General features: G+C 46.4%; 1 protein-coding gene across 1 annotated transcript; it reads right to left on the bottom strand.

Annotated features, from left to right (window-relative positions):
- Positions 1 to 14361: 14361 nt before the first annotated feature.
- Positions 14362 to 15880, bottom strand: Setsip (SET like protein). Its single transcript, NM_001012504.1, has one exon. The coding sequence runs from the start codon at positions 15878 to 15880 to the stop codon at positions 15011 to 15013; it is 870 nt and encodes a 289-aa protein (NP_001012522.1). The 3' UTR covers positions 14362 to 15010.
- Between the last annotated feature and the right edge of the window lie 260 nt (positions 15881 to 16140).

Below are 16140 nucleotides of genomic sequence, written 5' to 3'. Positions count from 1 at the left end.
GGTGGCTCACGACCATCTGTAATGGGATCTGATGCCCTCTACTGGTGTGTCTGAGGACAGCTACAGTGTACTCATACATAAAATAAATAATTAAAAAAAAAACAAAAAATAAAACCAACAAGAAATCGATCTGAGTACTCCTCTCCCCCCACTCTCCCACTGTGGATGTCATGTGACAGACACTATTTGGGGGAAATTGTGGAACCTTTAGGAAGCAGAGCCTGGAGGAAGTACGTCAGTGGGGCCAGGCTGTGAGAGTTTGTACCTTCCGAGTCCACTGCTCACTCTCTCTGCTCTGTGTTTGTGATTAACAACGTGGCTTCCTTTTACCATCCAATCCCCCACCCCAGTATTTTGGACTCTCCCTCTGGAACCCGAAGCCAACATCAGCTCTTCCTTACCCGGGTCATAATATTTTATCGTAGGGACAAAACGCAAGTAACACAATGGCTCACAGGCATAGGGGAGCGGCTGGCAGTAGAAAGTGTAGACGTGGATGGACATAATGGAAAAAGAACGAGATGGGGGGTGGGAGTCAAAAGGCAAAGTTCCGGGGTTGGGGATTTAGCTCAGTGGTAGAGCGCTTGCCTAGCAAGCGCAAGGTCCTGGGTTCGGTCCCCAGCTCCGAAAAAAAAAAAAAGAAAAAAAAAAAAAGGCAAAGTTCCAGAGTGGCTGCAAATAGGACCTAGATGGTAAGCCCAGTGGGCGGCGCGGTCCCTGGTTGGATGTGCGCTGGTGTGCCAGTGTGCTGTCATTTATAGATGGTGCCAGATTTCCTGGAAGTCAGTCCGTGACTCAGGTGAGAGTCATTAAAAAAGACAAAAGCAAAACAGTGGTGTCATGTGACTCCTGAAGAGATGGCTCTCTAGAGTGGGGTGTCCAAGTGCTTCTTGGATGTACCCACAGAGGACCAGTCGTGGAAGGGGGAACATACAGTCAAACGTGGAGTAAGAGAGTGGGTGTGACTGAAAAATCCATCCTCAGAAACGTGCTTTACTTTTGTGGAGACTTTCAGACGGGAACAAAAGCACTTCTCGCGTTGGATTTCCCTTCAATGTGCCTGAGGTAGAGGATGAACATGGGTGGGAATGTGTACCCTGTAAGAAAAGGCACCCCTGACCAACACAGTCCTTTAGGACTCCTTCAGCTGCTCCCACAGACACCCACTCTGGCGTCTCGATAGATCTTTACGTGTGTGATTAACTTCTTTCCAACTAATTACTTCTTTACTTCAAAGAACAACTCAGAAACGTGAGACATCTCTTCAAAGACCTAACGGGCATAGAAATAGATTTTTTCTTTCAGTGGCGTTTTCTCCTGCAACCCAGAGCTGAACACACAAACTCTGGGCTTGAGCGGGTCTTGTTTGAACTAAGACTCCGGTGGGAATTATTCTGTTGATTTTTCCTCTGTGGTGCAGCTGATTGTTTCCTTTCCGTGGAAAAGACATAATATCTGAACTACCTTGTTCACTGTCTGTCCTTTATGTACTTATTGTAGTTTAGTTATCTGCTTCTCTGCGATGGTCTGGTTGTCAATTTGACAAAAATCTAGAGCGGTCCTCAAACTTCCTAATGCTGAGGCCCTTTAATACAATTCCTCGTGATGTCATTCCTGTCCCCCAACCATAGATTATTTTTGTTGCTACTTTGAAACTGTAACTTTGCTACTGTTATGAATCACAATGTAAATATCTGTAGTTTACAATGATCATTGATGACCCCTGAGAAGGAGTTGGTCGGCCCCCAAATGGGGTCTCAACTCATAGGTTGAGAACCCAAGCTCTAGAATCACCTAGAGAGGAAGGTTTCATGGGGGTTGGTCTGTGGGCGTGTCCGTGGGCGTGTCTGTGGGACGACTGTCCAGGTTACACTAACTAAGGTGGGAAGATCTACCCATTTCCTGAGAATGAATCTTGGTTTGTACAAGCATGAGAAAAATGAGCAGAGCGTTAGAACACTGCATTAAGTCTTTGCCTTAAGCTCTTGCGACTGTGGATAAGAAGTGACCAACTGCTTCAAGGTCCTTCTGTTTTGACTGCCTCACAATGACGGACTATGACTCAGAACTGTGAATGAAATATACTGTTTCTCCCTCACCTTGCTTTCTTCAGGAAAATGAAACCAAGACACTCAGCTGGCAGAATATGAGCCAGAGGAAAACAGGTAATAGGTCCCTGTCCCCAGCACCTAGAATCATGTCTAGTCACGTAGGGAACTTGGTGGATGTTGGTTCAAAGACTGAAGGAGATTTGATGATGAATAGTTTCCATTTCGACATGCTAAGTTCACACTTAAACAGCTCTGGCTGGTTTTGTGTGTCAACTTGACACAAGCTGGAGTTAGCACAGAGAAAGGAGCCTCCCATGAGGAAATGCCTCCATGAGACCCAGCTGTAAGGCATTTTCTCAATTAGTGATCAAGGTTCGAGAGCTCAGCCCTTTGTGGGTGGTACCATGCCTGAGTTGGTGGTGTTGGGTTCTATAAGAAAGCAAGCTGAGCAAGCCAGAGGAAACAAGCAAGTAAGTAACATCCCTCCATGGCCTCTGTATTAGCTCCTGCCTCCAAGTTCCTGTCCTGTGTGAGTTCCACTCCTGACTTCAATTGGTGATGAACAGCAATGTGGAAGTGTAAGCTGAATAAACTCTTTCCTCCCCAACTTGCTTCTTGACCATGATATTTTGTGCAGGAATAGAAACCCTGACTGGGAGACAATAATCACCCATTCTGGTCCTGTTTCCTAATCTTTCTTAATTAATGACAATCAGAATTCGAAATCAACTTTGTGTATGTAGGTCTTGGCTAAGATGTAGTCACACCCAACAGACTTGCCCCATCTTGAAGCACTGATGGTAACTGGGAGAAAATGCTCAGAGAGAGGTCCCAGAGGATCCACCAAGTTCGATTTCAGGAGAATCAACTCAGAGTCCTGATAGGTTTCATGGAGATCAACTGGGTATTACAAAAGAGCTCTCTGCTGTCATTGTTCTGGCTCTCAGAGATAGAAACTCAAGTTTGAGGTATTAAGATGCCCTAAATTAGAAACTCAGAAGTTAAAAAAAAAAAATCCGAATTCCCGTAAACATTTCCAAACTGACTCATGTGTGTGAACACGTGGTTCCCTGGCCTGTCTTAGGAGGTTGTAGGCCTTTTGGGGAGATGACACCTCACCTGAGGGAGTGGGCCACTGGGGGTGTTGATAGTTGGGTTTGGTGGCCTGGTTCTAAATCACACTGACAGGTGACCAGAGACCTCAGACTCCTGCTGCCATAACTCCACCACCAGCATGAACTGAAGCGTCCTGCTTTCAGTTACTCTGTTACGTTTTTGGTCTTGTTCTAAATCACACTGACAGGTGACCAGAGACCTCAGACTCCTGCTGCCATAACTCCACCACCAGCATGAACTGAAGCGTCCTGCTTTCAGTTACTCTGTTACGTTTTTGGTCTTCGCTACAAGAGAAGTAACTGGTGTAAGTCGGGGGAGGGGGGAGGACTATGCTGAGAAATAAGAGGAGGAGCAAAACGAGATGTGTTTCACCTTCAAAAAGAAAAACAACCGGACTAGAAGGCCCTGCCTACAGTTGTCCTCAGTAACTCCAGCCTGGGAAACAGAGTTTCTCTGAGAGAATCAGTGCCTTGGCCGGACTCCTGAGAAACCATACAGAGGTGATTCAAAAATGATGAGCAATTGAAGAAAAAAGAAATAACTTCTAGATACAAAATATAAAAATAGTAGGAGGCAACTTCCATTTCCTCTCTCTCCCTCCACTGAAGGTCACTCCTCCTGGCTCAGAGATCAGTCCCAAATTCTATTATCCCGTTATTTCCGAGTTCCCAGTGGTGACTCACACAGAGTCTCCCACGAAGGCCGAGGAGGTGGAGGGCACGAGTGGGCAGCTACTTTATGAGTTCTGTCCCTGTTCACTCTCTTACTCTTTCATGTCCCCGCCCCCCCTTCCCCCCACTTCAACCTTTATCACTCACCATAACATCTGGCCAATTTTCTTAATATCCAGATGTTTGGGCGGGCTTCACACTGCCTTTTTTAAGCTTCGAAGGTAAATATAGTCTAAGCGAAAGTGAGCGGAGGTTGCCAGCTGCTGGAAAAGTAACTAACTAGCAATCAGCGGCCAACATCTGCTCCTCGTTTCTCCATAGCTTCCTGGCTCAATCAAAAAGAATACGTGTAATCTTTGAAGAAATTCCTGGAGAAGCTTTTTTTTTTTTCTTTTTTAAATCACTGGAGAATCTTCGCCTTACTGGTATGAGAATCAGAAAGAAGCTTCTGGAAATGGTCGGAGTAGATTCACACATTTGCTATGAGAATCCCATTAGGATGAGAGCCCAGATCCAAAATGCTCAAAATTGTCTCTCGGCCTCCGTCATCTGTGCGCCTTCTCCAGCTGCACCCCAGCATGCCCCCTGATAAGCATGGTTAATTACCTTGGTCCAGTGCCATCCTGCGGGAACCAGAGACTAATGACTCCCAGTCCTACTGGGCTGTAAATCAAAGCTTCAGTCTAGCCTGCAGGGCCACATTACAAGGAAGCCGATGGTGATTTGAGTCCTTGGCCACATAGCCCTGAGCCAACCAGGCAACATGGGAAAGGTCCAAACCTTCCTTCTGGTTTGGATGTGATAGCCAGACGGAAATACGTTTTACTCAACGGGTCACTGGTCAAAGCACCCTTCCTATAGGTGGCCATGGGTTATGCTTGCAATTCTCGCCTTGATTTCATTTTGAGTGATTTATTTATCCATTGTTTTCTCATTCATTCTGTTACTGGTGTGAAGGTTGACCACACTACAGAAACCACCTACTCTGATAATTAAACAAACAAACAATCAGGATCTTAAGTAGCCCAGGCTGGTCTTAAACACACTGTGTAGATGAGGCTAGATTTGAACTCCACCTTCCTTCCTGCCTCTACCTCCCAAGTGCTAGGATCACAGGGGTGTGCCACAAGGCCCAGCGTAGCCTGAGAGACCCCATCTTTTGGGTTTGGACTCCATCTCAGAGAGTCTGACGTAAGGCTGAACTTGAGTTAACTAACAGGCAGAATACCTAGCACCAGTTTCTAGGTTTCCACCCAACCAATCTACACCTCAACGTTACAAGGCCACCCCTGATACGTCACTTCCTGACACCCATCAATCAGGAGGAGAGCAGACGTTAAGTCTATGGCTTGGCTCCCAGCAACAGCCAAACATGTTAAAGGCCATAATGGCCCTCCCCCAAATCAGATGTGTGCCAGGCTAGACACCCCCTTCTTGCCTCTATAAATGCTTGCCTGAAACAAGACTCAGGGCTGCACCCTCGCGTTCTGCAGCTTGAGCTTGTAAATCAAGACCCTAGTACGGTTTCATCAGAGTCCGAGCCTCGGTGGTCTTTTGGGGCTTGCGAGCAGCCATGAGTGTCAGTCTCAGAAACGCTTAGAGGCCCAATAGAAATGGAAAGGAAAAGACCACAGAATTCACAGAGAGGAAAAACATGAGGCCCCATCTTACAACTGCTGACGAGTAACACAGAGTGAAGAGCTTCGTCTCATCTCTTTGAGGATCACCGACATTGGACAATTTCTGACCTTTACAATCAACAGCCCAGTCTCTCTCTCTCTCTCTCTCTCTCTCTCTCTCTCTCTCTCTCTCTCTCTCTCTCTCTCTCGGTTTGGTACAACCACGCAGGACATTTTCCTTGCCTCTTGTAGGTGCACAGGTAGAGGTCAGAGGGCAACTTGCCATGGTTGCCACAGTTGTTCTCTCTACCAAGTGGGTCCAGGGGACTGAACTCGGGTCAGCAGGCACTTTTACATGATGGGCATCTTGCTGGCCCCTCATCACCTCTCAAAGTGATGGTCAGAATAGTTAACTTTACAGAGCAATGGTTTGTTTCAGCATTTTCATCCATGTAGTGTGCTTGGTTCCCGTTCCTCCCCCATTTCTCCCTCTTACAGCTCCCACGGGGTCTTTTCCTTCTGCCAGATAACCCCATCTCTACATTCACACCTTAAAAAACCCCTAGCCTAGATTTTCCACATCCCTCGGTGTTTTGGTTGGTTGTTTTTTTTTTTCCTGGATCCTTATGGGTCATCATATGGTTTCATCCGTTCCTGTGAGAGACGCGTGGAAGTCTTTTAAAATTGCTGTGACTTCATAGCTTTCTATTTTCGCTCCGTAATGTTTGCCTTCTGTATTTGGAAGCTTATTATTAGATGACTGTAAAACTTTAAAAATATCTTATCCTATATGTGTGGGTGCTTGTCTGCATATATGTCTGTGTTCCACATGCCTGCCTGGTGCCCACGGAGGGCAGAAAAGGGCACCAACCTCCCTGGTGGGGGGCGGGTTGTGAGCACCATGTAGAGAACCCAGGTCCTTTGGAAAAGCAGCCAGTGCTCTCAACCACCGAGCCATCTTTCTACGCCAGCGTAAATGTCTTATGACCCCCCATGATGATGGATAGTATCAATTATCAGCCTGACAGATCCTAGAATCACCCAGGAGAAGAGCTTCCAGGCATGCCTGTGGGAGATTATTTTGATCCTGTTAATCTAGGTGAGAAGTCCTGCCCACTGTGGGCGGTGCCGTTCCCTGGATGGAATCCTGGATTATATCAGATAGTGAAAGGAAACTGAACGGCAGATCCTGTCTGTGGATGTGAGGGGACCAGCATCAGGTACCTGCTTCCTTGACTTACCATGATGGGTGGCACAAACCAGAGTCATCTGGGAAGAGGGAACCCCAGTTGTGAAATCACCCCCATCAGACTGGCCAGTAAGCAACTTTCTGGGGCATTTTCTTGATTAACGACTGATTCAGGTTGCCCAGCCCATGATGGGTGGTGCCTTCCCTGGGCTGGTGATCCTAGGTTCTATAAGAAAGCAGGCTAAACAAGTGACAAGGAGCAAGCCTTCCATGGCCTCTGTATTAGTTCCTGCCTTGAGGTCCTCCCACTGAAGGAGAGTGGCTTGGAGGAAGTGTAAGCCCCTTCCCCCTCTACCTGCGTTTGGTCAGAATTTTATCACATCAACAGACGCTAAACTAGAACACTACCTCTGAGTTGTGACCAGAATGCCCTTACTCCATTCAGTTGCTTACACCAGATTATATGATCACAGCTACAGGAAATGACCCGCTTCCCTCTTTCTCCTTAGCGGCCTTCAAGCTGGCTATGCCTGACGGTAAAACGGTTCCTCTACTTCCCTTCGTTTGAAATTTGTCTTCCTTGTCTTTCTCCATCCTCGACCAGTCTCTCAGGTCAGTCTACCCACAATGCATCTCTTGCGAATAAAATACACTTCCTCTAATCTGAGTATTTTTGATTTTTTTAATAGAAATATTTAGTCCATTTGATGCTAATGCCCTCTCTACTTGTTCCTGTACCTTGGACTAGAGTTCCGCTGCTCTATGCTGGTAACGTGCCTCTTCCTCGCTCCTGTCCCCCCATTGCACCATACTCCTCCTGAGGAGTCCTTCCTGGAGGAAAGAACATTGCTCCAACTCTGATTAAATTCCCCAAGAGTCGATGTTGTCTCCAGTGGACAGTCAATCTGGGGATTTTGAACATAGTTCTCCCATGCTATGTTGCACACTACTGACTCCAAAAACCCACGCACGTGCACGCGGATTCAAAACAGGCATGGTTTTAATCCGTATTGTCAAGATGCATTCGGATTTCCCTTCCCAGCCTCCTTTGCGGGGCGTGAAAGGCCGCTCAATGCTTAAGAGCTCCTCTCTTGCAGACCTGAGTTTAGTTCTCATGCCCATGTCAGGAAGCCCATAACTGCCTGTTAACTTCGGCTCCAGGAGATCTGCCTTTTGGCACCTTACTATTTTAAAGGTGTTTTTTTTTTTTTTTTTTTTTACTGGGTATTGTTTTTAGTGCTTTAAAAACATAACGATTTTCTTAACGAAATTACTGAAATACTGAGTGGGTACATAAGAAAGGGAAGGGGTATGGATGGTTGTAGAGTAACTATGAGTGGCCCAAGAGAGAAGGAAGCCACTGGAGTATCCAGGGGCCAAAATGTCCTACCTTTATTAGAGTCTAAAATGCTAATTGACTGATTAAAGGTTCCATAATTATAGAGAGTTGGAACGTTTCTGATCTACAGATAAGTTATCGTGTGCTCTCTTTAGCCTCTTAATATCCACTTCCCATGTCTGAGCTAATATCCCTGTACTTTAAAGGTGAAATTTTGTGGCTGTATTATACCAATGGACCACTAGCTTCCTCCAGGTAAATGCTAAAAACACCATCTGGTGACACTTGAAACTACAGTGGATATTCCTGGCTTTGCTGTAGCCCACCCGCCCAAAGTTTCCACCCAGGTGTTTGAAAAGTGCCTTGATCCATGACTTCTTTTCATTGTTCCCGTAAAAGCCTGATGAAGCCAGCTGTGATGGCTCACGCCTTTAATCCTAGCACTTGGGAGGCAAAAGCAGGCCAACATCTTTGTTTGAGACTAGCCTGGGCTACATAGTGAGTTCCAGGACAGCCAGGGCTATGTAAAGAGCCACTGTCTCAAACAAACCAAAACGAAACCAAAACAAAACACTTTGATGAGATCGTTAATGTATCAGAACTGACCAATGTTTTGGGCATGAGCAAGTTCTGTGTGTGTTCCTGGGCCATATTTGGCATTAAAACAAACTCATAATTTTTGGGGTGAGAACTGTGCAACTTGAACACAGACACACACCCCATATACTTAACACACACACACACCCCACACACACACCACAGATGCATACCAACACACATACCACATACACCACACCCACATCACACACTCTCACATACACACCAAACACACATATACCACATACCCATGCACACACCACATATACCATACCCACATCACATACACACACACACACCAAACACACACATACCACATACTACATATACACATACATCACACACTACACCACACACACACACACACACACACACACACACACACACACGTGTGCCACAAACATACATATACTTAATTCATTCTTCCAATACTCAGTCTTGGTCAATACCTGTAGGACCTGTGGACAGAGCTACCAGACATGCAGAAGAGCTGGTGAGGTGGGGCATGCTCAAACCCCAGGAACCTCGGAGAGCAGACAGTAGGAGCAGAGCTGCCTCTCCCTGCTCTGGATCACATGACCATCACCCCCACCTGGGAGGACCATGGCAGTCAGTCAGGTAGTGCAGCACCTAGGCTGCCTCTCCATGCTAATGAGGCATCTCAGTACCCTTAGCCTTCAGCCAATGACCTTCCCTTCCTGGATAGTCTCATGCCCTTCCCTCCACACTGTACAATCCCTGGTTCATATATGTTCACCTCCACCCCCAATAAAGAAATACGAACAAGCTAAGATCGGCTAGAGAACTGCTCCACTGGTGACCTCCACAGCGCTGTCTCAGCCCCAGTTCTCTCCTTCAGGTCTGGCATGTAGCGGTGACCTCATGCTCTGAAGGGAGACTTAGACCCCATTCCTGAGCTCTCTAGGAGGTCAGCACCCGGGTATTCCTAGAGGAGACTCTGCCTTCCCTTCCAGTCTGTCGAGCAGAGGGAAACAGGGACTGTGAACTCTGCCTTCTCCTCTCTGAGCTGGTGAATTGGTGGAGCTCAGACACTACCAGCAAACAGAGACAGAACCATAAACACCTGCTTAAATTAGAATCTTAATACACAGGATTCTCCAATATAATCTGTCAACATCAGAGAACTTTGAACTAAGCCCTAAGAATGTTTACCTTTCTTTAAAATTTATGGGATTTTTTTATTTTTCTTTCTTTCTTTCTTTCTTTCTCTCTTTCTTTCTTTCTCTCTTTCTTTCTTTCTTTCTTTCTTTTTTTTTTTAATTTTATATACACTGTAGCTGTCTTCAGACACACCAGAAGAGGGATCAGATCTGATTACAGATGGTTGTGAGCCACCATGTGGTTGCTAGGAACTGAACTCAGGACCTCTGGAAGAGCAGCCAGTGCTCTTAACCACTGAGCCATCTCTCCAGCCCTCTTTCTTTATTTAAAAGTGATTTTTGTGATGTTTTGGCTGGGTGTGGGGTGGGAGTACACAGTTTTAATCTCAGTACTTGAGAGGGAGAGTCGAGAGGATCTCTGGGAGTTCAAGACCAGCCTGGTTTGCACAGCCAGTTCCAGGCCAGCCAAGGCTATGCAGTGAGACTCTGTCTCAAACAAAACAAGCAAACAATGAAAGCAGTTACTACTTTATGTTAATCTTAGCGTTTATTAAGGGCCTACCATGCATTAATAACGGTAGTTAGGTCTCAGGTCGTCTATATATCTAGAAGTGAGCTGGAGTTGGACTTAGAACAGGTTTCTGGTGAAAGCCAACATTCCTCAGGAATTTGTGAAGCACGTTCTCATCTGCCAAAAGGCTTCGTTTTTCTGACCTCTGGCAGAACAGGCATATGGGTCTCCATTAACACAGACCTGCCTAGCCTTTCAGCAGATCAAAGCCCAGGCTTGTCTCCAGGCTCCCTCAGCATAAAGGACCTGTTATACATTTAAAAGTCCCTGCCAGCTCCTGGCCCTCTGCTCCCCCAGTAACTCATTCTCCTATAGTCCACACTCTCTACTTCTTGTTCTCCTCTTACCCTCTCTGTATACTCTTCTCTCTCTCTCTCTCTCTCTCTCTCTCTCTCTCTCTCTCCCCTCTCTCTCCCTTCCCCCTTCACTCTCTCCTCTCCCTTCCCCTCCCCCTCCCCCTCCCCCTCCCCCTCCCCCTCTCTTATGCTCCTGCTATCTCAGTATCTCCACTCACTTCAGCTCTCTCACTTCAGTGCCCTCACCACATCTGGTCTGTTTCTCTTTCTCTCTATTCTGGATTCATCCAGATGCCTCTGGATATTCTCTCTCTCTTATTCACAATAAAAAACCTTCCCCTAATAACGGAGTCATGGACACTGACAGCTCCTTTGCCGTGACTCCTTGCACACAAGTTGAAGCAAGGCCACATCTACTCACATGGGCCAAATAAAAGATCTTTACCCAACGTCAGAATGATTGTTTCATTAAAGAAGGAAGGAAGAAGAGAAGCTTTCGGATTGTGTAATGAAGTCTCGGATTTGGGGGGGGGGGGTAAACTGATGAATGTCATGGGATTGAGGGCAATAAAGACAAGGAAGTGAATACTTGTGAAACAGAAAACAAACCAGCAACCATGCGCTCCTACGCTGGCCAGTGGTCTGATTAAGGACAGTAGTTTTGTCTTTGGATGAAGATGTGACACATGGGAGGGTAGGAAGCTGCTGGGTCCTCAGTGACAGCAGCGTCTGATCCACATCAGCTCAGAGTCAGACCCCCATGATGGGGGAGACTGTAAATGACACTCACTGAACACACGGTGGGGCGAGGAAGGATGGGTAAGAGAAAGGCTGCCAGCAGATCACTTCTAAGGAGGATCCACTGAGGCGGGCTTCCAGAGCAGCCATCTTGGTAGCTCAGAGGGAGGGGCTTCCAGGTGACTGCTCCTCTAACCTGCTGTCCTGTTTCCTGACCTAAGTCCAAGCACATGGCCTGATACTGAGGAACTAACCCCATCTCAGAAGCTTCTCGCTGGTACTTTTCATATGTGGGTGGGGTTCTCCATGAGTCTGGATCCTCCCTGTATCTCCAGAGCGCAAAACCCCATCCAATCCCCTCTTTTGCACCCCTGGACTCCCCTCCAGAACTCACTGAACTATTTCCCTGGGGTCCCACCATCCCTGCCCTGGCATTGCAGCTGGATTCACATCCCCAGCTTCCCTGCTTGCACCAGCAGGTGGTTGGGCCACCCTGGCTTATTCAAAAGATTTTTCCTAATCCTTCACACCCTGCTTCTCTGGCCCGAACACTCTTCTCAGACCCTGATTCTAAAAAGCATCCTCTGAGTTACTTAGACTTTTATAACATAATTATCAGACCGTAAAACATTAACTGCAGAAGGCCCAAAGGGCTCCAGGCGTGGAGCCGTGCTTTCTTTGTGAGTAAAATTTCACGGAGGAAGACAGACGGTCCTTCCAAGTACTCGAGGTTGTTGGGGCGTTCGGGTCTAGAGAGAGCCTTCGGAAATGGAGGAGAAAGATCCCCCAAATCCACCTCGTTTTCTCTAATAGCCCAGATTCATCTGCCGCTGCTCTGTGGCTTTATGACTCTCTCCAGACCCATAAATGACATGGCAGGAATAGACACTTCCAGAACAGAAGAGACAGCCGAACAATATAATTGGTACCTCCCCAGTCTCTCGGCTCAGGTACAGGCTCAGGGATGCTCCTCTTTAATGGGCCTGACCCCAAATCTCCGTGCCCCCATCATAAATCAAACACCATGTACATTTCCAGTGTAGGAATTCAGCGATGCTCTGGGTAGCTTGCCCTGCACCCCCTGTCCTCCCGCCCCCCAGCCTCCAGCTGCCTGGGTCCTCTGCCTTTGTCTAGTAGGTACATCGAGGGCCTGGTCATCTCAGCACACAGCCATTCATATAATGCTTGTTTCCCTGCCCAGGTACCAGTACAGTGACAGGTAAAGAACTGTTTATTCTGAGGGACTTTAACCAATTGTATTGTGTGGAGTATCTGTGATAATGGTCCTGTACATGCGCACACGCATGTACACACACACACACACACACACACACACACACACACATGCACACTACATCAGAGCTCCAAGCTCAGGCTTCTTTCTCCCCGGTGGGCTTGTCCTCAAGCTCAGCTCTCTTCTGTCACTTCCCAGGAGGTGAGATGTTATGACTGGCCTTTGCCTCTTTGGGAAAGGCCAAGAGACGGCTCCATTAGAAAAGTGCTTGCCAGGCAAGTGTGAAGACCCGATGTGGGATCTCCAGAAGCTATGTGTAAAGGCAGGCACTGTGTGAACATCTCTAGCCCCAGTGCTTGTAGAGATGGAGAACCACTGGCCAGCCGGTCAACTGAATTGGTGAGCTCCAGGTTCTGGGAGAGGCCCTGTCTCAACATATTAGCTGGAGATCCACTGAGGAAGAAACAAAGGCTGGCCACGAGAGTTGAGTGTTGGCAGTTCTTCTACACCCCCTTCTCACACCCCCAAATAAACTCTATACTATACCCATTGTATGGCCGGTACCTTGGAGGGAGGGATGCCTCAGCATGGGCCCGGTGAGGTACCCCTCCCACCATATCATACCAAACTCTCTAACACATAACCTTGGCTTTATAAAAACATACCAACGAGCCTATACACACGTACACACACATGAACAAATATACACACCACATGTGTACACACAAAAATAGAAGTATTTCATTCATTCATTCATCCATCCATTCATTCATCATTCTTTTTTTTTTTTTTTTTAAATCTTTATGTTCCTTTATTGGAGCAAGATTCCTGACGTATACAGTGATGTATTTACTAAACAGAGTCCTGTGCAGAAATTACACACTATCCATCTAGACAGATTTTGGTTACACTTTGCCTATTGATGGAGTAGTTCCATTTATAAAGTTTTATACATCAGAAAGCTTTGAATTTGACCAGGCTGTCCATTAATCATCTCTGAAAAAGTGGCATTTCATTTTAGCTCTATTTTACAGCATTAAAAAGCTTATGCATCAGGTCGCTTCCCGAAACATTGTTCTCTGCACAATGGCGCTGGGCAGACAGCTCTTCATCCACCCAGGTCAGAGTCACGTCTGAGAGTTTCTGCTACATACCCGTGACAGCCCACCTCACCGACTGCTCACCCTGACAGACAGCCCACCTTCTCGGTCAGTTCACACTGCCAGTTCACACCAGCAGTTGTCCTTTGTAGATGGCATTAGAGTATCAGGTCAGTGACAGTGGGAGCAGGTGCTGCCATGAGATCCAGGTAACTAAAGGCCCTTATTTTTTTTTTAAAAAAAATGCCAAATGTGAGATAAAAACCAAGGGTACGAGTCCACAGCAGCAAGCTGTGCCCACTCAGTTACGGAGACGTTAAGACATGATTCAAATCCCTTTAACTCAATCTGCACAGCCCTGAGGTCATCCTGCAAAGTGCGTATAAAAAATACGAAGTTAGGGAGACAAAGTTTGACATGGTGTCATTATGCAGGTCAAACTTGGAAGGTCTGTGGAGCATCTCTTCTGACAGAAAAGCATCAGGTCCTTTGTGTACACATTGATTTTATTGTAACAAAGCAACTTGTACACGGCAATATTTAAAATGAGCATCTTTTTCCTTCCAGTGAAAACCGAAAAAGAGTAAAAAAAGAGAAAAAAAAAGAGAAAAAAAAGGAAAGAAAAAAACTAAAGATGAAAGTTACAACAGAGAATGCCAACTCCAAATAAACCCCTACAGCGTCTGCTGGTTCTCCCGTGAGTGGCGGGCTCAAGTCTTCATCAGGAGAGTTTTATTTTATTTAAGTGTCACCTTAAACGGCAAGGATGTCTGTTAAACGTCACAATGAAACATGCCAAAGGAGAAGCCATGTTGTCAGATGCCCACATACCCCCCCGACACCTCGATCCCACCCTTGCTCACTGTCTATCCCCCCCCTTTTTCTTTTTTTTTCCTTTTTATTAAACAAGAGAAAGTAGACAGATCCATGTTGGTAAATGCTAACTGTCTGTATTCACATAGAGACACAGTGTAATCTCTGAGCCCAATATACAGAGAAAAGAAAAAGCTAGAATTCTATGCACTACTACACAGGGGCCTAGCACCCTCCAGCCTCCAGCAGAGCCAAGGGAACTGGAGGGCTTTTCTTTCTTCCCACAGAGCATGGTGGTGGTGTTGAATCCACAGTTTGAGACAAGGATAAAAATGAATTTAGAACAGAAACGTGAAGATTCTTTTCCTGTTGTATTTTGCTCAAGATATTTTCCCCCCAAATTAGTTGAGAACCATGATGTTGAGACCTCAAAAACAGGGCGGCTGAGCACAGAGGGACAGGGAGGAAAGGACTGCAACTCGCTCCCAGGGACTGGGGAAATTTAAAAAATAAAAAGAAAATGAAAAAGAAGGTTGGATCCATCGGTCTTCTGTGCTAGTCATCCTCGCCTTCATCCTCCTCTCCTTCCTCCCCTTCATCCTCATCATTGTCTTCTTCACCTTCGTCCTCGTCTCCTTCTTCATCAATGTCTTCCAACCCTTCCTCCTCTTCATCGTCGTCATCATCATCCTCTGCCTCTCCTTCTTCATCATCCATATCGGGAACCAAATAGTACTGCAAAGGATTTGGCCAAATATCATCTTTGATGACCTCTCCTAACTCGTCAGCACCTGCGTCTGAATGGTCAGTAAACCAGGTAAAGAAGCTCTCTGGCTCTTCGTGCTGCCTCTTCCTGCTGGCCTTATTCTGCGTTTGACTTGAGCATTTTGTCAAATCCTTTCCAGATTTCCATTTGATTTCGGTGGACTTTGAAGATGGGTCACCGCTCTCATTCAGATGAAATTCTTTGGAGAGAACTTTATTTTCAAAGTAAGGATTTTCATCAAAATAAAAATCTATTCTGTAACCTGATTTAATGTCTTCAAATTCTGTCACTTCAACTCTGGTCAAATAGTGCAGGGCCTCCTCGTCTTCCTCCCCAAGCAGTGCAGACACTTGTGGATGGTTGACAAATGTTGTTACCCAAAAATTTGGGATTTTGGTGATCAATTCTGACCTCTTCTGAAAAAATGGTTGGCGGAGTTTGTTATATTTTTGTTCTACTTTCAAAATTTCCTCACTGGCTTGTTCATTAAGCCTGTCTATTTCATTTTGTACTTCATCAATATGTTCAATTGCTTCTTGCTGTTCTTTTTCTCCCTTCGGCAGGCCGGGAGAGGCCGACTTGTCCTCCAGCTTCGGGGCAGCAACGGGTCTGGGTTTCTTGGGCTGAGGCAGGATCGCAGATTGCCGCTTCGGGGCCATGGCGCGAGGGAGGTGGCCAGGAGACGGAGGCCAGAGCACTGATGTTCACAGTAGGAGGAAACTCGCAGGAACTGACTCATTCATCATTCCTTATTGTGGTTGTAGAATATGTACAAACTCAGACCTGCCCCCGCCTCTGCCTCCCGAGAGCTAAGATTAAAGACCTGTACCATTCAGCCTGGACATCTTTTAAGTTTAGCATCCCCTTTTAGGTTTCTCTCTATCTCTATCTCTACGAATGCTGGTCTTGCCGCCTTCTG

This window comes from Rattus norvegicus, chromosome 19, assembly GCF_036323735.1.
Source record: "Rattus norvegicus strain BN/NHsdMcwi chromosome 19, GRCr8, whole genome shotgun sequence".
Taxonomy (NCBI): domain Eukaryota; kingdom Metazoa; phylum Chordata; class Mammalia; order Rodentia; family Muridae; genus Rattus; species Rattus norvegicus.
This window is presented reverse-complemented; position numbering and strand designations above follow the sequence as displayed.

Excerpts from the sequence above, each read along its gene's own strand:
- Setsip (NM_001012504.1), bottom strand. The coding sequence starts at position 15,880 with ATGGCCCCGAAGCGGCAATCTGCGATCCTGCCTCAGCCCAAGAAACCC.